We start from the raw sequence: 21,825 nt of genomic DNA on the forward strand, positions 1-21,825 counted from the left end.
TATTAATATGCATAAAAATCATAGATTTAGCTTAGCCATACACAATTTTTCTCATATTTAAATCAAAAGAACAATTAAGAAAAATACTACTGTATTAAAATTATAGTAATATAATTTGCTATAGATAGAAGTTGTGAAATTAACAAGAGTTTAACAAAATTTTGGGATTTCTATAGCATGCTATCCTAACTTAAAATCTGTACTGACTTAGTAAAGTGCTACTTAATTGACTATTAAGTGGTGGAGTGGTAGGTGGAGTGGGAAGGCTGCTGAAATTTGTCAATAAATATCATACTATAGTATTAAAAATTGTGCTCCACTAAGGTCAAGTGTGAATAAATTAAAAAAGAGTCTAAATTAGACAGCCAAGCTTTGAATATAAAAAGTGCTGGTGTGCCCAAAAATATTTATTATTAGTACTCTTGTAATTGTATCCTAAATGAAAATAGGTTTATTTTGAGTGTAGCCTTCTTAATTTATTATTGGTACAATTGACAAAAGAATTTCTTATAGACTAGTAGTGTGACTTGAGCAATCTTATACTAGTACAAGGCTACTACCAATACAATTTGAATGATATTATTAATCACCAACTCTCTGTAAGCTGTTGTATTTAGAATTTTGAGATTTACAAATTTAAAAGTAAAGGCCAAAAACAGCCAAATAAGTCAGCACCAATTGATTGACCTGTTTAGTCAAACTACGAAAATAATTCAGTTTTATCTCCAATAACTAAGTAAGATATAGAAACATGTGATAATTTATCCATCTTAAGATATTTTATTAGCGAATCAAACACACAGTTATTCAGAGATCACATATCATTAAAATGGTAAATTTTCATGACATTAAAATGTAGTACACAAACTACAATAACTCAAAAATTTACTACTATCATCCATAAAAATTTGGTGTTGAACATTAATCAGAGCAAGCTCTTGAACTCCACCAGTTAACCATCAAGTCTCAATAATCTAGTCAGAATCTGGATCGCCATCCACGATGTCTGGAAATACATCTTCATCGTCTGATTCGAACATCACCTCATCACTTCTGTCGATATTAGATAATCTAGCAGATATTCTTTCAAGTATAGTCTCTGAAACAGAAACCGCACCACTCTCAGCTGTGACGCTGTTCTCTACTGGTGCAGCTTTCCCATTTGCAGGCTCCAGCTCAACGCTTTCCAACACGCCTCCACTTTGGTCAATTGCACTTTTGAAGCGTTTCGCTTCAATGCCATTGTTGTCAGGACCATTTTCTGAGGTTGTAACCTCATTTTTCTTGAGGACATCAACACCAGAAGTGACTTCGTCAGCAGGCTCCATGGGCTGTTGCCTCTCTGTGACTTGAATCTCCATTTCATCGTCTTTTCCACGCCAATTTTCAATGAGATCGTCTTCTTCTGATTCAGGCTCATCATGTTGATAATTAGGAATTTGTCTGTCTCCACTAGGGTATATAGGATCGCGCAAGTGGCCAAGAGCTTTATACCCATCGCCATCGGAATTGAAATTCAACAAAGGCAGGCTCCTCGGGTGTATGAGCACTTCTAAAGCCAGCAGTGCATGCCCACAATACTCAGCAAGCTTTGTGTCTGTTGCTTGCGTGCCTACAGAATAACAAGCATAAGCAACAGAGAGAAGCAGCAGAAAGAGCAACTCGTGTATATCTTCGTTATTGTGCAGCAGACGAATCTATGCATACTCTTAGGCAATTGTGCATTTGTAAGATTCAAGAAAGGAAGACCAATAGAGCATAATATATTACCTTTACGGAAAAGCTGTAGACCAAGCGCCAGATGAGATGGGCGTACTCTGCCAGGTGAAAGAAGAGATGCCAGAAGTGCACGTAATGCAGCTACTTGGAAGTCCGCCCACGTAGGCGTAGCATCACCTGATAGAAGAATCTTCCTTTCCTCCTTGGACCCACCTCTACAAGCATATGTGGCCACAGTTATAAGTAATTTATCAACGTCTCCTCGCCAGCTTTCAGATCTAACTGAACCACCCTGTTAACAATTGTAGATTTGTTCAACTCAATGAATATAATATTACAAGCACTCGACCGTTGTCAAACTTAACGAGACAAAAACAGCTATTACTAAAGGGTTGGGTATGAGATAGCTTTTACTTGAACTAAACCGAAAACTATATTTCAGGTATTAATATGGACATCATGGTGGGCCACACACTTAAAACATGAACTGTGGTAATTTTTAGAAAGAATGAATCTCAATGTTGAAACGCCCAAGAAAAAATATTGAAGTCTGGCACTTTGGATTTACCATCCATTAGAATGTAATGGAACATTTGAAAGGTGAAGGTGGTAGTCAATGTTATATCATCTATTTCTGAGGATACAATATGGAATGAAACATTTCAAAGAAAAACTTGAATCTTAACTCATGATTATCGTCAGAAGAACGTACCACAGTGAGGAGTGCTTCTAGTGCCTCCAACGCTGCAATCTTCACGGATATAGGAGTTGAATTAATTGACACTTCCCCTTCCAGATCACCATGAGTAGGCTGCTCTTGCAATGAAACTTTCCCACGCTTCCTTTTCTTATAGTGGAAGTCATTGGACAATTCTGCCTGGACCTTTGTGTTTGTACCTGAGCTTTTGACGTCCTTCTCAATCCCAAGGAAATCTAAGTCAACGAATACATTGCTGACAATATTCTGGCTAACATGAATTGCAAGCCCTGCCCAAAGAGCAAAAACAAAGGCTATGACTAAACGAAGACTTCATTGCATCTTCTCAACATAACACACGCACCGCTGTAAATGTCATGGTTACAGGAGTCTACCCATCAGCATTTAATTATTAAAACTGAAAACATGTTATCATACCAACGCCCATTGATATTAGGAGGACTTTCAGAATTGAGTATGCTTTTATCTTCAGCCCAGGGATTTTACATCTGCTCAAGTATTCTTTCAGCAACTCAAAAATTTCCGCAACATAAGGTAAGACTTGGCTGCGTGAAAGAAATTACAAAGTCTGAACATCAACAGAGCTTGAAGAACTTTTGTTAAAAAATTAAAGCTGAAGCACTTCGAAGAATTTTAACAGATACTCCGTAGTATTTACGTTCTAGAAGACATGGCAGCAATAGAAACAAGACAATGATCTGTGTAGGAACTACTTATTTGTGGCCTCAGTTATCCTACAATCTTCCATCTGTACTTTTATAATTTTAACTTCAAATCAGGAAGCTCATAAATGCTTGAGATTGTTACAAAAGTCGGTACAGTTTAGGGAACTCAATTGAAATATCTACAATATTCTCCTACGCTCATCTTTTGGGTAGAATGTAGCTTGGGACCATAATTCTCTTTTCAGTTATAATAGTTTCTTGGTGATTTACTTCTTTTTTCACCTTTACCTACATGGTGCAAAGTTGTCTCTTCTATTAACACTTATTGATACAGTACTGTGATATGAAATGGTATGCACTTAGACCTAAACCTGTAGCCAAAGATATAAACATGCTACCCTTCGAAGCACCACATCATATCAACATCATCAGTACAGTAATTCTTGTTTGGTATCAGTTGCTCTTTGACAATATATGATATACCTGCCCAGCCCCTTGACAATAGCTGTGAGGATTTCCAGACTTTGGAATTGCATATTTGGGATTTCCGAACAAACAAATTCTTGTTTCAGGGTGGTCATAAAAGAATACGAAGATAAAGGCAAGGAACCATCGACCAATAGCACCCTCCCAGCAAGGGCTATCAAACCACAAATAGGAACATGAACCTGATATTTCACACGTGTTATTCTTTATTCTGATTGGCAGAAAATCAAACCGCAAAACATGAATTCATGCTTTCATTCGAAAGCAGATGCAAAATAAGAGAATACCATAACAGGGTAAGGAGTTGTTAGCATGTCAGAACAGCACTGCAGAAGAGAAGAAATTCTAGATGCCAACAGTCGCTCGGGGCTCCTGGTTGAAATATCTGAGCTTTGATCAGACACTTCTGAGCCTCCTAGTGGAGGTGGAGGTTCTTTGCCAGCTGGAAGCAAAGCCCTCATTGCTTTTGCATTTCTGGTCTCTGTAATAAAACGACTTAGACATGTAATTACTACTAATATCAGCAACTGCTAATGGAAACTTCTCTTAGTACCTTCTTCTAGACCCTGGAATGCATCATTCAACTGGCTGTTTACATAAAGTAAAATCTTATTCATCATCAGGGACCAGCTATCCTCATCTCCTCTGGATTTTGGAAGCAGTGATAACCCATGGCCTAGGTTCTGTAAGTGCCAGTAGTTTGGTAAGATTAATTTTAACTTAGTGACAAATCGAATAATTCACAAACTCTCACCTTTAAAACACTTGGAGAGCATTTTCCAGATATGAGCTTTGAAACAATAGCAGCTTCAACCTAAAATAATAAATTCATTTATCAAGAGGTCAAATCTCTTCAAATATCCCGTATGTTTGTAGATTATAAAGGGTAACCACTTACACTGTCATAATGTCGGTGAACTGCTGACGGAAAGAAATCAATCAAGGTACGTAAAAGACACATAGCTTCTTCCTGCAGTTAATTCATCCCAGAAAAAAAAAAGATTAAACTTGCACAGCAGAAACTATCACTGTTCAATTAGTGTTATCAGAGTCAACATCTTCATAGACTTGATGGGCCATAAAATAATTTTTTCAAACATAGATGAAGTAAAACAAAAGGAAAAAAGGCAAGCTCAGTAGAAATTCATTATCCTTTGCTTATTTTTACTCTTTCCAATCTTAGATATCTTCCAAAACATGTCTGCAATCTGCATAAAGTTAAATAAAATGGAAGGATATTTTTAACTAATTAATTATAAATCTATAAATAAAGATCTGAACTGACATTCCACTGATAGGTGCAATACATCTGCATTCTAATTTCTAAATGCACTTGAATGAGTTTGCACTACAGATCCTTTTTGAACCAAACCGCAGATACCTCAGTTCAAGTGCATGTCTGTCATAAACATATACTAGTATTTTGATCACAAATCTTTCACTTACATCACACCATTGAAAACAATTCTAACTAACCTTCACATACATACTACATGTGCCGCCCATTTATCACAACTTTATCCAATACAAAAACAAAATCACACACCAAAACACATTAAAAAACAGTGCACGAGAATACTGTTATATACCAACCAATACAACAGATGAGCTCTCCTCATTTAACAGCTTCAGTGACTGTTGAGTAACTTTTGTTGCCAGCGAAGTTGCATCCTTTTTCACATTTGAAAAATCATCCAGCCTAATTCACAACACAAAATTAGAAAACTAAACAATTCAAGATAGTGTAATAAGTTCACTACAGCTAACTCTTACTCCCTTGTCCCAAAGAATATGCACTTTGGGTTCGGCACGGGTTTTAATGTAAAATTAGTAAAATAAGATAGAGGTAGAGAGAAAAAAGTAATTAAAGTATTGTTAGTGGAGAATGGGTCCCACCTCAATAGAGGGAAAAGAATTTCCAAAATTGGAAAATGCATATTCTTGTGGGATGGACTAAAAAGGAAAGAGTGCATATTCTTGTGAGACGGAGGGAGTATATGACATGAAGAAGCAGATAACACCTTAGTCCCTAACATAATTTTATGTAGGGCTCACTAGACTATATCTATCTCAGATTCTTTAATAGGTTGATACAAATGTCAACTACACTACACACTTTACAAGACCCAAGCTTTTGTATTAGGTTGAAGATTTCCATTGCCTATTATACTTGAGAAGAGTAACTAATATGTGCACAGATATCTTTGTATAGCAACACGAGCGATGAATTGCAATTAAATGTACATGTAATATTGAAGAATCTCTAATTTTAAATTGTTTCTAATACATAGAATCTAAAGAATTTCCATTAGTCCACTATGGCACATTTCATACAAAACAATAAAAAAAGTGATTGACTCTTGTATCATTTAACTAAATAGAAACAACATGGATAATGAACATAAATACAAAGACCAGTTCAAAACATACCTTGTAAACATATCTGATAGAGAGGCACAAGAAGATGCCTTCACAAAATGAGAAACTTCTGAAGGCTGGTAAGAAGATAAAAGAAACAATGTAAACAAAACAAATATATATTCAAGGTAGATGTCACAATTTACTTTTTAGTTTGACCCACCCACAAAAGATGTCACATTTCCTTTTTCAGAAAAAAGTTCACTCTCACATTAACATATAAAAATATATTTTCTCCCTCCACTTAACACACATAATAACATCTCCTCAAATCCCGTGCCATCACCCAAGTGTGACATATACCTTGGGACGGAGGGAGTATATTACATTTCTGAAATTCTTTTTATTTCAATCTCCCCAACAAGTTCTTTCTGCTCATTAATTTTAGTGCAAAGAGATTTCACCTCTAAAATGACATGAATACACTACATCTGCAAAGTAGTTTACACTCAATTCTAAAGAATATGAACCAACAAATTACTTATGGTTGCACGATTACATTCTTAGCTATTAAACAGCAAAACATACCTGTATATGCGCGAGAAGCTTGTTCAACCAAACATCATATGAAGTTAAAAAGCGCTCTGAACTGCACTGCTGACAGGTCAATCCAAGTAAACATATTCCAGCCCAGCACTTATCTGGCTAAAGAACATCCATGAACACCAAAAAAAAACATATAAGTACATGTCACCATAATTATTAACTTCATCAAATATCAATTACTCATAAAATACCCAGTGACCATAAACATGTCGAAAGGCACCAAAGAGTAAAATAAAACTGAATGAAAAAATATTTACAAAATAAACCTACATTACACCGGCAATTAAATACACATTGATGCCCAAAAACAAAATCTATTGAGCCAGGATAAAAACACCACAAGAAAAGTTCACTTTATTAAATTATACATTTGTGAGTAATTTAGGCACATATCTCATCCATTCCACATTTCAGTCAAACTACTAGAAACAGTAAAAATCTGAATTGGTACTATTTGCTTGTCTGATTGAGCAAACACAGCACATAAACCACAAGTACTACAACAAAACCTATACAACGAACTGACGAAGACCCAATGCAGACTAGCTACGAAAACAATGAAACAATTAAATGCAAATTAAATTTCTTATTACCAAATTGCTAGACGCCAAGGCGAGCAATCGATTGACCCATGAATCGACGGCCGATTTCCAGGCGTCCACCAAATCCTGTTGAGTCTCAGGGGGTGTCCGCTCCGATAACAATTTATGGGTTTTGACGGCGGATACAACGTAGGAGAGCTCCGAGGGGTTAGTGAAGGGGTGCTTCTCATCGGGAACGTACTCCCTCAGCAGCGAACGGAGCAACTTCGGTTTCATCGCGACATCGTACATGGCCTCCGGCGCCGACATCCTCCGCCGTTCTATTGGAGAAGGGTTTAGGGTTTTAGCAGAATACAGAGCTGAATTCACTTGTAAAATTTACGAGTTTTTTTTTGGGATATTAGAAATCGCGCCAATATACAAACCATTTTAGTAATGCATTTTGCATATCGTAATAAAAAAAATAAAAACTTTAGGGCTTTGTTTTATTCTTTTACTCTTTGGTCTGTGTGTACATTTTAGCAGTATTTCATTAAGGCCCAACAATAATGAATGCGTAAGCCCACAACATACCACTCCTGCTATTCACAAAAAATAATCTCATTTATTAAGGCGTGGATTTTAATGATAAATTTAGTAAAATAAGAAAGAATGAGAAAAAAATAAGTAAAACCCAAAAAGTAAGAGAAATATAGAGAAAAAATAAATGAAGTATGAGAGACTTTCTATTTATAGAAATGAGATTATTTTTTGTAAACATCCCAAAATGATAAAATGGACTATTTTTTTATAGACGGAGTGAATTTTTAAATTAAAGTATAATTTTTCATTTTTCATACCTAACTAGCAAGTAGAATAAATTGGCACACTCAACTTTACGAATATACTACTCCCTTCGTCTGCGAATAGAACTCTTGTTTTTTCATTTTATCCGTCCACGAACAAGAGTCTTGATTCACTTTTACCATAAATAATAATAGGGTCACACATTTAACTAACTCATTCTACTCACGTTTCATTTAAAATTAATATATACAAGTGGGACTCCTATTCTATTAATTTTTTTCCACCTACTTTCTTAACATTTTTTAAAACTCGTGCCGCTAAAAAATGCGACTTCACGAAATTTAACTATAACTTGTATTGTTAATTACCATACATAATACTAGTAATATAAAAAGACATGAAATACACAAAATTTACAATGTTTTAAGAGCACTCCCAATGGCGACGGCGATAATCCGGCGATTTTTCGCCGGATATCGCCGACTTATCGCCGGCCATTGGGAGGAGGTCGGCGATTTTTCGGCGAATTTCCTACCGAATTTACGCCAAGCGGCGTTTTAATGCCGAAAAATCGCCGGATCATCGCCGGCCACTGTGGGGAGCTGTTCGGCGATAATCCGGCGATGATCAAAATTTTTTTTTTTTTTTTTTCCTTCAACGGTCATATTCTAAATTCCACCCCTATAAATATTTCATCCTCTTCCTCCATTCATCACCCACAAACTTCATTCACACAAATTTTCAATCTTTTTTCTCTCCATCTTTATTAAATGAGTTCTGATTCATCGTCTCGTGCTCAGTCCGACGAGGAAATATCACATTCTTCTTCCGAAGAAGAGGTACCTCCCGCTCCCACCGGATGGGATGTAGCGGGTTTCGCCAACAACCCAATCAACAACTATATCTCCCGCCGCATACAAAGCGAGATCGCTCGAATGCAGCAGCCACCCCCCCAACGGCCAATCCGCCGGCGGCGCCGATACATCCCTCGCGACCACACTGGTGCGCACGATCGGCTGTTCGCCGATTATTTCGCGGAGGAACCACGTTATCCGGCAGATGTATTTCGTCGCCGGTTCAGAATGCGCCGCTCCCTCTTCCTGCGCATTGTTAATGCGTTGTCCGCGCGTTACCCCGAGTTCCGGCTCCAGCGAGACGCAGCAGGGAAGCCCGGACTATCGCCCCTACAGAAATGCACTGTTGCCATCCGGCAGTTGGCATACGGAGGGTCCGCCGACATGTTCGATGAGTATCTGCAATGCGGCGAGACGACTGGCAACGAGTGCCTGAAGAATTTCTGTCAGGGCGTGCGAGAGATATTTGGGGAGCACTACCTTCGCTCGCCGGACGCAGCTGACTGCCAGTTCCTACTGGATTGGCACTGGAGGACCCACGGCTTTCCGGGGATGCTCGGCAGCATCGACTGTATGCACTGGCAGTGGAAGAACTGCCCAACCGCGTGGCGAGGCCAGTTCACTACCGGCTACAAAGGTACGCATCCCACCATCATTCTTGAAGCCGTTGCCGACCAACGGCTTTGGATTTGGCATGCTTATTTTGGTATAGCCGGGTCGAACAACGACCTAAATGTTCTCAATTCCTCGCCCCTTTTCAACGAGCGGATCAACGGGTTAGGCCCCTCCATCGAATTCACGGCCAATGGCAATGTGCATAACATGGGGTACTACCTGGCTGACGGCATCTATCCGCAATGGCCCGTGTTTCTGAAGACGATCAGATGCCCACTCGGAGATAGAAGAAGGTATTTTGCCCGAGCGCAAGAGTCTGCGCGCAAGGATGTGGAGAGGGCATTTGGGGTGCTCCAATCGCGATTTGCACTGGTAAAGGGCCCGACGCGCTTTTTCTACCAGGGGGATATTGCCGATATCATGTATGCGTGCATCATCATGCATAACATGATCATCGAAGATGAACACGAAGGCGTCCTCGACGTCACCAACGACCCAAGTGTTGCATCATCGAGTCACGGTGTCTCAACCGAGTCCGCCCGCCAGGGTGTACCGCACAACGAACATGAACGGTTCCAGGCGTTCATGGACATACACCAGAAGGAGGCCCATCAAGCACTACAACACGATATCATCGAAGAATTGTGGGCAAATAGAAACCGCGCCCACCGCCCTTGAATTTTTTTTTCTTTGAATTTTTTTTTTGATTTTTTATTTCCATTCGTGTACTTTTTTTTTTTTTAATTTTCTTCGTTGTAATGTGTACCCGTGTTTAATACAACGAACTTTATTACTATTATTTGTTTTATCTTATAAATTAAATAAGCTAGCTTTATTATATATTAAAATAAAACAATTCTGAACTGCACAAGGTCAGACCATCACGCTTAAAGCTCACTCATGAATGATAAATGATAATTCAGATATTAAAGCAAACAATTGAGTTAATTACGATTAGAATTTCGAGGCTTAGAGCTTAATCATGACTAACTTATTATTGTAATTGAAACCTACTTAGTTCACCTCTATTTGATTAGTTTCATCTGTAAACCACATGATTGAAGCATCTACATATCAATAGTCTCTGTAGTTTATTGACAAACAGGCAATGGAATGTGTAGGCAGACAGTTAAAGAAGACAAGGCTCTGGTCTTTGAAGACTGGAAGGAATGCATAAAACCTGTTTTGGAGTTGGACTCTTTTGAGCTCAAGCCGGAATCTTTCACCGTTGATGAATATTTTGCTGCAAAGAGTCTAGTTGCTTCGAGGTCATTTCAGGTCGATGAGTATCATGGCTACGGCATGGTCCCTTTGGCTGATCTGTGAGTTCTTCTTAAATCTCATAATGTTTGCCACTATTGAAAATGTAGGACATGGATTTTTGTTGTTTGTGAAGGTTATTTCAGATGAAATATTCAAAGTTAGTGTACTAACACAAAAATCTCTGAAACATAGATCTCCGCATCATTGTTTTGGACCTTTTATGTTTTCCATGACCAGTTTCCAGAATGTCATATCCATATTTAACTTAAAGATGCTCGATTTAACATATTTATTTGCCTTGCTGCTTGCTGAAAAGCTCATTTGAATCTGAAAATTCTAAAGTCTGGTCTTTCGTGTTGATGAAAATTCGTCTGAGGTATCTGAATATTGAACAACGAAGATCTAAGTAAAGTTATTTTGTACTATTGATTAAGGTATTTTGGTACAAATACATTATCCCATCTTAAGCATATGCATTCTTGTTTTGTTCCATATAGTTCACCAGAGGCCAATTTTTTTTTCTAGTGATGCTTTTCAAAGGGGTCAATATGTTGTTTATCCTTCTCATCATAGCTCTTCCTCCCATATCTCAATGATTCCACTCTCGTGAATCTAGGTTTAATCACAAAACAGCTGCTGAGGATGTACATATTACAACTGAATCTGATAATGACACCGGCAGTGAAAAGGAGGGTACTGACCACGAAAGTGATGGAGATGATAGCACCTCCAGTGAAAAGGAGGGTAACGACCATGAAAGTGATGTAGATGATGAGCCGGTAACTCATGATTCTCATTCGGAAGGAGGAGATGGAAGTGGGAGTGACCTAGAACTTTCTTCGGGCTCAGGAAATGAGTCTCCCTTCCTGGAAATTATCATGATCAAAGATGTCAAAGCTGGAGCTGAGGTAAGGATTTTCACCCCTCGTGTGGCTAGATAACGATTCAGCATGATTTGTCGATGGATTCTGAAAAGACTAATATTGTTTCAGGTGTTCAATACATATGGACATTTAGGCAATGCAGCCCTTCTGCATAGATATGGATTTACAGAAGCTGATAATCCCTTTGATATTCTGAACATCGACTTGGATATTGTAGTCCAGTGGAGCTTATCTCTGTTTTCATGTCACCAAAGTAGAAGAAGGCTATCAATCTGGAGAAAGATGGGGTACTCAGGATGTGGCGATCAAGATTCCGAATACTTTGAAATCTCATGTGACGGGGAGCCTCAAGACGAGCTGTTGGTATTACTCTACATAATGCTGTTGCCCAAGGATGAATCCCGTGCACTTGATCAAGCCGTGTCGGGTACAGGAGAAACAAACGCAGCAGCAAAGTTCCAGTTGTTAAATAAGGAGATCGTTCTGTCTGCCAAAGGCTCGGATCCGAGCAAGAAACTGTTGCTGACGCCGGGCGTTGGGGTAGCTCTTTCTTCCCTTGCTGATGCTAGAGAGAGTCTGTACGGGCCGAGTTCTCTGGAGGAAGACGTGAAATCGCGAGACAGGTGCTGTCGTGCAACGGAGGGGAAGCTGTATCATTCGTTAATGCTGCGTATTAGTGAGAGGAGGATACTTGAGAAACTCAGACGCTATTCTGCAACTATTGTATCCGCTAATGGAGGAAGAAAGAGGAAAGGAACAGAGACGCGACTGTGATGGAACAGTGCAGTAAAACAGATTCATTGCTCCAGGTTTTATTTATGCCGGAAAAAAACTGGCCTTTTTTACATTTTACGAGAATAGGAGTTTCTTTCTCTTTAGATTATAACTTCTGGTTGACCTCAATCTATTCGATTCATACGAATCAAATCATAAATTATCTACAATTTAACTGAAAATTATGATAATTTACCCTCTCGGATGTAATCAATTGCTAACTAATTACCAATCCCAAATTGAGATCGATTTTTAACCATTAGATTAGAAAATCTCGTGGTTAATATAATGTCAAGTGTAATATATTTTAAATTTAAATAATTATTAATTAAATTATAAGGGTATTAATGTCAAATTTTATATATAGTAATTATAACTAATTACTTTCTCTCTCCTCAAAATCATCTCAAATCTTTAAATTTACGTAACTATCTCAATTTAAATTATTTTTTCATAAAAAATATATCAAATTAAAGATAATTTAATAAGGATTCCAACGAGATCTCAATTGCATATGTTCCGACGATGTTCGGGTGATGAAATTTGATAAATTATATTTCAATTTTCGTATATGTTGATAAACAATTATTTTCAATAAATGCAACAAAAAATCTCAATATATTGTAGGCAAAATCTCAATATTATGCATGTCCAATCTCAATAAAAATGTGTTGATATTTTCTTGTCCTTGTGTTGATATTCTAATGTCATATTGTTGATATTTGTAATACACAATGTTGATATAAAAAAACACTCACGAAAATTATCATATGATAACATAATGACGATATTACCCTTTTGTTGATATTTTGTCTACTATTTATTGAGATTTTGTGAGCTTTAATCTCATCCACTCATTTTAAAATCCAAGGGTGGAGATTTAGTCTTGATTTTGGATTAGGGTGCTATAAGCATTAGAATAAGACCCAATTTATCCTTAATAATAGATAGGTGTTGAATAGGAATTAATGCGTTGGGCTTGCATAGTTAATTGGGCTTTTGGTAAAATATCACGAACATGTATAATTCAATTTATTAGAACAAATGATTGAACGTTCTTTTAAAATATTAAATATAAAATCTTATACGCGTATAATATTTATACTATTAGCATTTTTCAATAATTATTATGTTAATCAAATATAAAAAAAGAAAAGATAAAAAATGTTATTGTTAACGAAATAAAAGTAGTAGTAATAACCTAACTGATCCTTAATCCACCTAAATTCAGGAAGTTGTTTAGTTGATGTGGAATATAAATAACATTCGAAACTTTAAAAATGTTTTTTAAATAATCAATAATGTTTCAAAGTTTATTTTGTGACCATGATAATTTGATTTTTAGACCTATTAGTAGGAGGAAAAAAATGTGACGCTTGAAGGATAATATAAATAAGTGATAGCCTTAAAATGTAATGCAAATTTGGTGGTGGTATAAATAATAGAGGTAGTACGACAAATTTTGAATGATCGAAATCAAAGTGTGAATTAAAATTTGAAATAGATGAGATCATTAGTGACAGCACTTAACGGTTTTGTATATTGACTTGAAAATATATATGAAATTCAAGGAAGTCGTTAAATTTAATGATGGGAATATCAATTACGGTTCTTGAATTTAATGAGCTCAATAAATGTCATCTTAGAAAATTTTGAAGCATCCATTTTCAAACTTCTGCCATTGACAATCCTAATTTATTTTCTATGTTTACATTTACCTTCATATATTAAGGTTTTTCATCGGAAATAACGTAGACAGCGTACCATATAATTCCCTCATCTCCCAAATCTATATCTAATTAAAAAGCCTAGTCCTAAATTCATAATTACAACAATTTAAAAAGTTTAGTCCTAACTCCTAATTACAACAATTCAAAATTTAGATAAATATTGCAATTAATGCCAATTTTAATTTCTATCTATATAATTCGTAATTATCTCAAAATAAAATAGTAGTACAAAATTTATAACGAAATGAATTGCTTCTCTTTTATATTCATGCTTTGTTCAATCTTCCCCACTTCCAAAATTTCCCTCCCAATTCTCTCTCTCTAGAGCGATTCTAATGGCGTTTGATCAATCGAAGTTAGATCTATCGGAAACCTCCTCCGATCTTCCACCGGAATCCTTCTGCGTCCCCACCGGCGACGAACACGAATGGTTCGATCGCAATGCTGTAATGCAGCGCAAATCATCCTTGAAGATAGGCTACCATCGCAACTTCAAATCCTTCTCTCAACGCGCCGCCGCCGCCTCCCATCAAAAATCGTCCGCGCCGCCGCCGCTTTCTGCGCTTCGGAAGGTCCAGAAAACAGGTAATCCGCCGGAGAAGAAGCCGCTGTTTAGAAGCCGGTCTGAACCGGGCGGAAAGGCGGCCGTACATGAAACCGAACCGGTTTCGCCACGAGTATCTTGCACGGGTAGGGTCAGGTTCAAGGGAGGTGACGGCAAGAAAACCGGGTTTTCGAGGATCGTCAGCTCTATATTTGGAAGTCGAACCGGTCGAAGCCGGTCCCAGAAAAGATGACCAGCGTGATTCGTTTAGGTCGGATCAGATCGGTTCCGTCCGGGCAAGTGGTCAAATGTAGGGGCGAAAAAAAAAATTATGTGTAAACTAATGAATATATTTAATTTTTTTTTTCTTCATGGTTATTTTTTAATTAATATACACTGTATTTGTTTAATCGATAATGTTAGTAATCTCGTTTGGTCGTCCTTTTTGACAATTCTTGGGATTATTTTTGTCGTAAGTTATATGTTAGGGAAATTGTAATGAATGGTGTGGGAAAATAACTTTAAAAATGGCATAATTCATAAATATTTAATTTTGACTTGGTTCGTTTTCTAGATAATGATCGACGGCTAATTTGATTTTTCATAAAAACCAAAAACGTTACATGAAAAGAAAATTATGCAGTACTAATTTAGGGGTGGCAAAATGGGTAGCGGATAATAGGTAATTCCCATCTCGACCCGCTATCCGTCGGGTATCGAGTACCCGCTACCCGACGATAATGGAAAACGGGGCGGGATCGAGTAGTATGTTTTAGAGTTTTACGGGTAGCAGGTATACCCATTATCCGCGCGGGTATACCTGTTAGTCCCGATAATACCCATTATTATTAGTATTTGCTATATACCATTTTTTAATACTCCCTCCGTTCCATGTTAATAGAAGCATTTCAAATAGTTAAAGTGGAGAAAAAAAAAAAGTAAATAATTAAATAATAATAGTCATATACACACTCATTTTGAAAAATTAAAAATAAATAGTTAGAATAGAGAATAAATAAAGTAAGAGAGATAATAATGTAGAGAAAAATATTTATATTATTATTTTTTCAAATGAGTGAAGAAAATGAAATGCAACAGTGGGAATACTTTATAATCTAAGAGGTCTTTTGAAACATTTTTATATTCCAACGAACATACAATAGAAAACTCACCGGAACTGTTGGTTTACAAACCTGTCCACATCGAATGAGAGAGGGAAGTTGGAAGGTGTATATAATTCCTGTCCAATCCCAATTAGTTTGAGGCCTTTTGGGAGTGACCCAAAAACAAATCCGTGCGGGCTTGACCCAAAGCGGACAATATCAAACTAATGTTGCAGTCGACGTTTCTAACAAGTGGTATCAGAGCCCAGATGGCTATGCCGCTATGGGTCAGGGCCTGGATGAGCCCCGGTAAGGGTCGGGCCCTGAAAGACTCAGGTTAGAGTCGGGCCCTGGATGACCTAGGGGCCAGGGCTGGAACGATCCATGTTCGTGTCGACTTCGTTCCCGATGTGGTCTCGGTTTGAGGGGAGGTTTGTTGGTTTACAAACCTGTCCCACATCGGATAAGAAAGGGAAGTTGGAAGGTGTATATAATTCATGTTCAACCCCCTAATGAGAGAGGAAAGTTGAAAGGTGTATATAATTCATGTTCAACCCCAATTAGTTTGACTCCCTTTTGGGAGTGACCCAAATACAAATCCGTGCGGGTTTAACCCAAAGCGGACAATGTCAAACTAATGCTGCAGTCGACGGTCTTAACAGGAACTAGCTATAGAGTGTCCCTTCACTTTTATTGTCAGTATATTCAAAGTTTACCATCGATATTAATAAAGTAAATTAGTGAACATTGACGGTTATTATGGTTTTCAAATTTTTAATTAGAATTTCGAGTCGGGTATGAGTATCTGCAATGTCGAGTACGGGATACCCGTCACGGGTATCGGGTAACCCCGGTATATCGCGAGGCGAATATTGGGACAACAAATTTGGCTAAATTCAGGTGCGGATACCCGCGGATAACCCGTTTCGCCACCCCTAATATTATTACTATAATAAACTTACAACCATGTTCAAATATTCTTACTATAATAAACTTACAACCATGTTCAATTTATTTGGATAGTAAATTAATGCCACACATTATGCAAATAATTAAATAGGACTAAGTTTTAAATCATTTTTATTTAAAGAACATAATGTGATATCAATGGAGATCCTCTTCCTTGTGAGTATAAACAACACAATCCGATTTGGGATAGGAAACGCAGGTGAGGACATATCCCTCCTCCATCTGCTTGTCGTCGAGGAACGAGCCATCCGACTGGTCGACCGAGCCCGAGGCGAGCTTGCCAGCACAGGTCGAGCATGAGCCGGCCCTGCACGAGTAAGGCAGCTCGATGCCAGCTGCCTCAGCAGAATCGAGAAGGCATTCATCATCCGGGGCCTCGATCTCGTGCTCGCCTTCTGGTGTTATGAGCTTCACTTTGTACACGGTCGCCATTGCACGTGCCCTGAAGCAAGGGCGCGGTTTCAAGCCAAACACGCTCGAAACGCCCTTCCCCGGGCCTATTGAGGCCAAGTTTTGGCGTAGAGCCCCGGGATTTAGCGATGGTGGTGATTTCAGTAGGGATGGTGAAGGAATGGTGATGCTCCACATTTTGCACCTGAAACATATGTACAAACAAAGTTGTGATGTACTAAAATTTTGTTAATTCACATTGTACAATTACAATCTACCCCTAGTGAGCTTCAAACTATTTCAACCTAGTGGATCTGATCCCCAAAAATTATATTCCTAATTCATTACTGATTGAAATGACTTAATTAAAGCAAGCCAGAGAGATTCTTCAAAAAGGAAGTAATACAAAGTTGTGTTCAGGATTCAGAGTTATGATCTTACCATAATATGTACTATTAGGGGTGAGGTTATGCTATGGACAATGGTACTATAGCCTGATGTCTCCCTTAGCAAAACAGTTCAATATTCCTCTACTCCAGGCTGTAACTTAATTTGTAAAAAAATTTCCCTTTCTTTCTCCCATCATAATTTATCAAATCAAACCAGTCATACAAACAAGATTAGTACATATAATATCATGCAATAGAAAACAGTAATCATTTACTCATTCCCAAAAGAGAGAGAGAGAGAGAGAGAGACCTCAAGAAGGATGAAGCAGCTTCTAGAGAGAAGGAGAAATGTATTAAATTGGAATATAGAAAGTGAAGTATTTTAGTGTAAGCATAAGCCATAAGGTAACATGGTAGTGTATTTATGCTGTGGTGGCAAGAGCAAGATCATCAAAGACAGAGATGACCTCTGGGTCCCATCTAAAGTCAGCTTAGAAGCTGTCTCTTGGCAACCCTTTGATGCTAGTTTAGCTTAAAAAAAAATCATTAAATAATCCAAAATCATCTTGAATCATAAGATAAGGTGGTGGGAATTAGGTCATGAGTCTTCAAGAATGCTCTGGAATTTGTAATTATATGTTGAAGTCCAATGGGCTTTTCTACAGACTATATTGGCAACCCAATTCAAAGGCCCAATCCATTGGTATAATTATTGAAATACATTAATTAATAAACAATTAAATAGTATATCCATTTCCATAAAACGGTGGGGTTTGCGGAGAACTCGCCGGAGAGAAATTGATCGGAGTTCGCTATGCGGAAGCAAGTGCTGTCGTTGACGGAAGCCGCCGCCGCTAGAGTGCGCAATCTCTTGGATCAGCGTCAGCGCTCTTTTCTCAAGCTCGGCGTCAAGGCTCGCGGCTGCAACGGCCTATCCTACACCCTCAATTATGCCGGTAAATTTCATTGCGGCAGCTCCTTAAACTGAAGTTTAATCGGTTTATTTTCCTGAATGAGATCGTAATTATTGTACGTGCAAACTGAATTTCGAAAATATCTGCTCAATTCCGTGGTTTTGTTAAGAGTACGAGCTGGAGCAGGAGCGAATTTGTTAGAAACTTGTATAGTATTTTATTTGACTGCTTAAATCACTTGATTATCCTCTGTTAATTTGATGTGATCAGATTTTAGTTCAGTGGAGGAATTTTTTAGTGTTTGGTTAAGAGAAATAGTGCGTTATCAACATTTTGTCTCTGCAGCTATGGGTATGATGTTGATCTAGGTGAAAAAATCGTAGGATTGTCATTGCAACACTCAATTGGTTCCACCATGAGACTATTTGCAAACCTTTTAATGTCGTTGTTGTTGCAGAGTGGCGTTTGAATGTATCGTATGCTTGGTGATAACTTAGTTTTGAGTGATGAAATGTGATATGTTTGCAGATGAGAAGGGGAAGTTTGATGAGTTGGTTGAGGACAAAGGGGTGAAGATCTTGATCGATCCCAAGGCTCTCATGCATGTGATAGGAACCAAGATGGATTTTATTGATGACAAACTGAGGTACAAACATACCATTTTCCATTTCTTGTAGCTCATTGATCTCAATTATGTGTGTGGTCTTGATATCCATCTAATCTCTGTTTGGCTCCTGAGCAGATCTGAATTTGTGTTTATCAATCCAAATTCTGCGGGCCAATGTGGCTGTGGGGAGTCCTTCATGACGATCAGCAGCTCTGAAGCAGCAGCAGCTAAACGACCGGGGACTTGAGTTGTATTAGCTTCCTCAACACATCAAACAATGTTTTACATCAATTACACCTAGACTAGAACTACCAAACACTTTGCTCATTAGGATCGCACTAGAGACTATGTAACTTCCTCTGTATTGTGTCTTTTTAGGCTTTTAATGATGATGTAAATCCTTCCATCTTCTTGTGTTGTCATGAAAATGATTTTCACCTTTTATAAATGAAGATAACATTTTTTTGGCAGTTTTGCCTCTATGCATACATATATGTACTTACATCTAATGTATGTTGGCAGTTTGACCTCTATGCATATATATATGTCCTTGCATCAATTGACATTAAACAGTTTCAGTTGAGAACTTCTTCTCTGTTTGCATGAGAGAGAGAGAGACACTGGCCTTTTATATGATTAACAGAAATTGGGAAATTACTTTTGTAGTATCAGAATACAATGATAAAATGAAGAATAGAAGTATCTGGTCCATGCTTCTCTGCCTTATCTTTTTGGAGTGGATAACCTGTCCTTAGACCATTCTTCCAAGGCCTTTCGGTGAAGAGCATTCATTCGGATGTAAGGGCGTTTCTCTTTGATAATCTTTTCCGCAGATTTCCAATCTTCTGCCAACCCAAGAGCAACCAGCAGCGCACACATTACAGCCACACTTCGCCCATGGCCTGAAACGATCACAGGGTAAGAAACTCGGGACGAGGCCATTGCTCAACCATACAACCCCAAAGGGGACAATCACAGTTCAGCTACAGAAGAAAAAACAAATAGAGGAAGTGGTATTCACTAAACCATCATTGTATTCATTCAATGCATTGAACATAAAGCAAGTATGCATTCACTAAGCAAGTAAGGATCTGTGAGAATTGAACATTGAGTTTTAACACAATCTTTTGATGCTACAATTGCATAAAACATGCTAAGTTTACTTGTTTTCAATGCCTATAAAGAATGTTCAAGATTTAATACATGAAATGAAAATGAACAAGATTTGTACCAAGTCTAAGCATTACAACATCAAAAACATTCAAACACACATACAAAATTAATTATTATTGATCCCAACTCCAACCATCAACATCACCTTCAATGGTAAAATGGACAAAAACAGAAGCATATGCAATCTAAGAAATCACACAATACACAAATCTAAGATACACATACAATCACAATCATGACATTTCAACCATCAAATACCAAAACCAGCAGGGATCATACCATAAGCACAATGCACGAAAACCGGGACACCCTGAGTCCGCTTCCCGCAAGCCCATTTCACAGCCCTCTCAATCTCCCCGGGGTCAGGGGAGCGCGTATCCCACGTGGGAATACAGAGGTACGCGCTCCCCGTGATCTCCCTCTTCCGCGGCAACTCACACGTGCAATCAACGATCGCGGGGTTGCCAGGAGGCAGCTTATCAGGGGCATAAGGCCAGCCCCCAACATACAACCCCTCATCAATCTTGCTATATGGAGGCTCCCCACTAGTGAACCTTCTGATGAAGGAAAAAGCCCTCACGAAATAGAGGTAAGGGCTGTATATGATCATTGACCAGATTGGGAAATTCCCATCTGACCCTTTGCCCAAGAGGATTGGCAGATTGATTGATGGATGGGATGCGATGGAAACCAAGAATGACACGAGAGATGCATAAAGAAAGGGGATTGATAGCAGAGTGAACTCGAACATTCGGAGGGAGAGGAAGAAGATGAATAAAGTTGCACACTTTAAGCCTATGAGGACGGATAAACCAACACCCATATTTCCTTTCTGCTCAATCTGTATGTATTCAAGTATCTGAGAAGAAAAAATTGATCTTTAAAAAATTGCAGGCTGAAATATCTGAGTTTCAAGAATCAAGAAACATTCGATTAAACAGCAACTCGCGAGAGTAAGAGATATCGAATGAGAAATCAATCAGATTAAGGGGTTTTCATTGGTTTTGATTGTGGCGTGATGATTGGGGAAGTTTCAGGAAGAGTTAGATTTTACCTTTTAGGCTTTCTTGCTTAAAATGGGAAATTTACATTTATTTATTGAACGCATTACGCAGTATAATAATTTCGAGTTGTGAAGAATGCAATTTACAATAGAATCTAAGAAAAAATATAATGGTCTCGTTAAACAAATCTTTGTAAAAATGTAGTCAAACTCTTAACAAAATTAACTCTGAAGTATGCAAATTGATAAATTTTGGGGGGTTTTATCAACCAAGAAAATTAATATTTCATTTATTTTATTTTCTCATTTTTGTCATTCATTGTTATTTGTGTTAATTCACAAATAAACTCTTTGTATTCACATTTTATTATAAAAATATAGAGAAAAAATAAGATTCATATTCGACTACTTTTTTATCCATACTTCTTTATTTCTTAAAACTCGAATCACCAAAAAGTAGGACGTGTAATCACGAACGAAGGGAGTATGACTCACCAAAAAATGTTAATTTTGTTTTTTAGAAGATGAAAAGAAAGGACACTTAGATCATAAAAAAAAAGGATCATAGTCATGAATTTGGATTAATCCCAAAGATTTGAAAATAGAATACTACACCATTAAATTACAAAATATAAAATGGTGGATATTGTAACTGATGCGTATGTAGAAGGCCATGTTAGAACAGAAACAAGGTTAAATCATCTGTTTTCTTTTTCTGCTCTGATTATTGATT

At 37.7% G+C, this 21,825-nt stretch overlaps 6 protein-coding genes across 7 annotated transcripts; 3 read left to right on the forward strand and 3 right to left on the reverse strand.

Moving 5' to 3' along the window:
* Positions 1-803: 803 nt before the first annotated feature.
* On the reverse strand, positions 804-7,477 carry LOC125215692. Its single transcript, XM_048117194.1, has 13 exons — positions 7,146-7,477; positions 6,535-6,651; positions 6,019-6,083; positions 5,182-5,287; positions 4,487-4,558; positions 4,343-4,402; positions 4,142-4,271; positions 3,876-4,069; positions 3,586-3,770; positions 2,855-2,982; positions 2,432-2,706; positions 1,771-2,011; positions 804-1,612 (listed from the first exon to the last, which is right to left on the reverse strand). The coding sequence occupies exons 1-13, from the start codon at positions 7,401-7,403 to the stop codon at positions 975-977; spliced, it is 2,469 nt and encodes an 822-aa protein (XP_047973151.1). The 5' UTR covers positions 7,404-7,477; the 3' UTR covers positions 804-974.
* A 1,085-nt stretch (positions 7,478-8,562) lies between these two features.
* LOC125212324 (putative nuclease HARBI1) lies at positions 8,563-10,077 on the forward strand. Its single transcript, XM_048112454.1, has one exon. The coding sequence runs from the start codon at positions 8,651-8,653 to the stop codon at positions 10,025-10,027; it is 1,377 nt and encodes a 458-aa protein (XP_047968411.1). The 5' UTR covers positions 8,563-8,650; the 3' UTR covers positions 10,028-10,077.
* Positions 10,078-10,204: 127 nt separating this feature from the next.
* LOC125209197 lies at positions 10,205-12,440 on the forward strand (the record flags this gene model as incomplete). Its single annotated transcript, XM_048108804.1, has 4 exons — positions 10,205-10,221; positions 10,471-10,671; positions 11,229-11,520; positions 11,605-12,440. Coding segments are annotated over 4 exons (1,176 nt in total), but the record flags the coding sequence as incomplete, so codon positions are not given.
* A 4,270-nt stretch (positions 12,441-16,710) lies between these two features.
* On the reverse strand, positions 16,711-17,888 carry LOC125215250 (ferredoxin-like). Of its 2 annotated transcripts, XM_048116617.1 has the most exons (3): positions 17,706-17,781; positions 17,448-17,578; positions 16,711-17,211 (listed from the first exon to the last, which is right to left on the reverse strand). In XM_048116617.1, exon 3 carries the CDS (start codon positions 17,202-17,204, stop codon positions 16,752-16,754), a length of 453 nt encoding a protein of 150 aa, XP_047972574.1. In that variant the 5' UTR covers positions 17,205-17,211; positions 17,448-17,578; positions 17,706-17,781; the 3' UTR covers positions 16,711-16,751. The 2 variants fall into 2 exon arrangements, with proteins under 2 accessions (XP_047972574.1, XP_047972573.1); XM_048116616.1 differs by lacking the exon at positions 17,448-17,578 and having other exon boundaries at positions 17,706-17,888.
* Positions 17,889-18,150: 262 nt separating this feature from the next.
* On the forward strand, positions 18,151-19,325 carry LOC125216015 (iron-sulfur assembly protein IscA-like 1, mitochondrial). The gene is made up of 3 exons (XM_048117616.1): positions 18,151-18,351; positions 18,838-18,955; positions 19,052-19,325. The coding sequence occupies exons 1-3, from the start codon at positions 18,210-18,212 to the stop codon at positions 19,161-19,163; spliced, it is 372 nt and encodes a 123-aa protein (XP_047973573.1). The 5' UTR covers positions 18,151-18,209; the 3' UTR covers positions 19,164-19,325.
* Positions 19,326-19,519: 194 nt separating this feature from the next.
* LOC125216014 (uncharacterized protein YnbD-like) lies at positions 19,520-21,151 on the reverse strand. The gene is made up of 2 exons (XM_048117614.1): positions 20,369-21,151; positions 19,520-19,818 (listed from the first exon to the last, which is right to left on the reverse strand). The coding sequence occupies exons 1-2, from the start codon at positions 20,910-20,912 to the stop codon at positions 19,640-19,642; spliced, it is 723 nt and encodes a 240-aa protein (XP_047973571.1). The 5' UTR covers positions 20,913-21,151; the 3' UTR covers positions 19,520-19,639.
* Between the last annotated feature and the right edge of the window lie 674 nt (positions 21,152-21,825).

The sequence above is a fragment of the Salvia hispanica genome, chromosome 3 (assembly GCF_023119035.1).
Source record: "Salvia hispanica cultivar TCC Black 2014 chromosome 3, UniMelb_Shisp_WGS_1.0, whole genome shotgun sequence".
NCBI lineage: Eukaryota > Viridiplantae > Streptophyta > Magnoliopsida > Lamiales > Lamiaceae > Salvia > Salvia hispanica.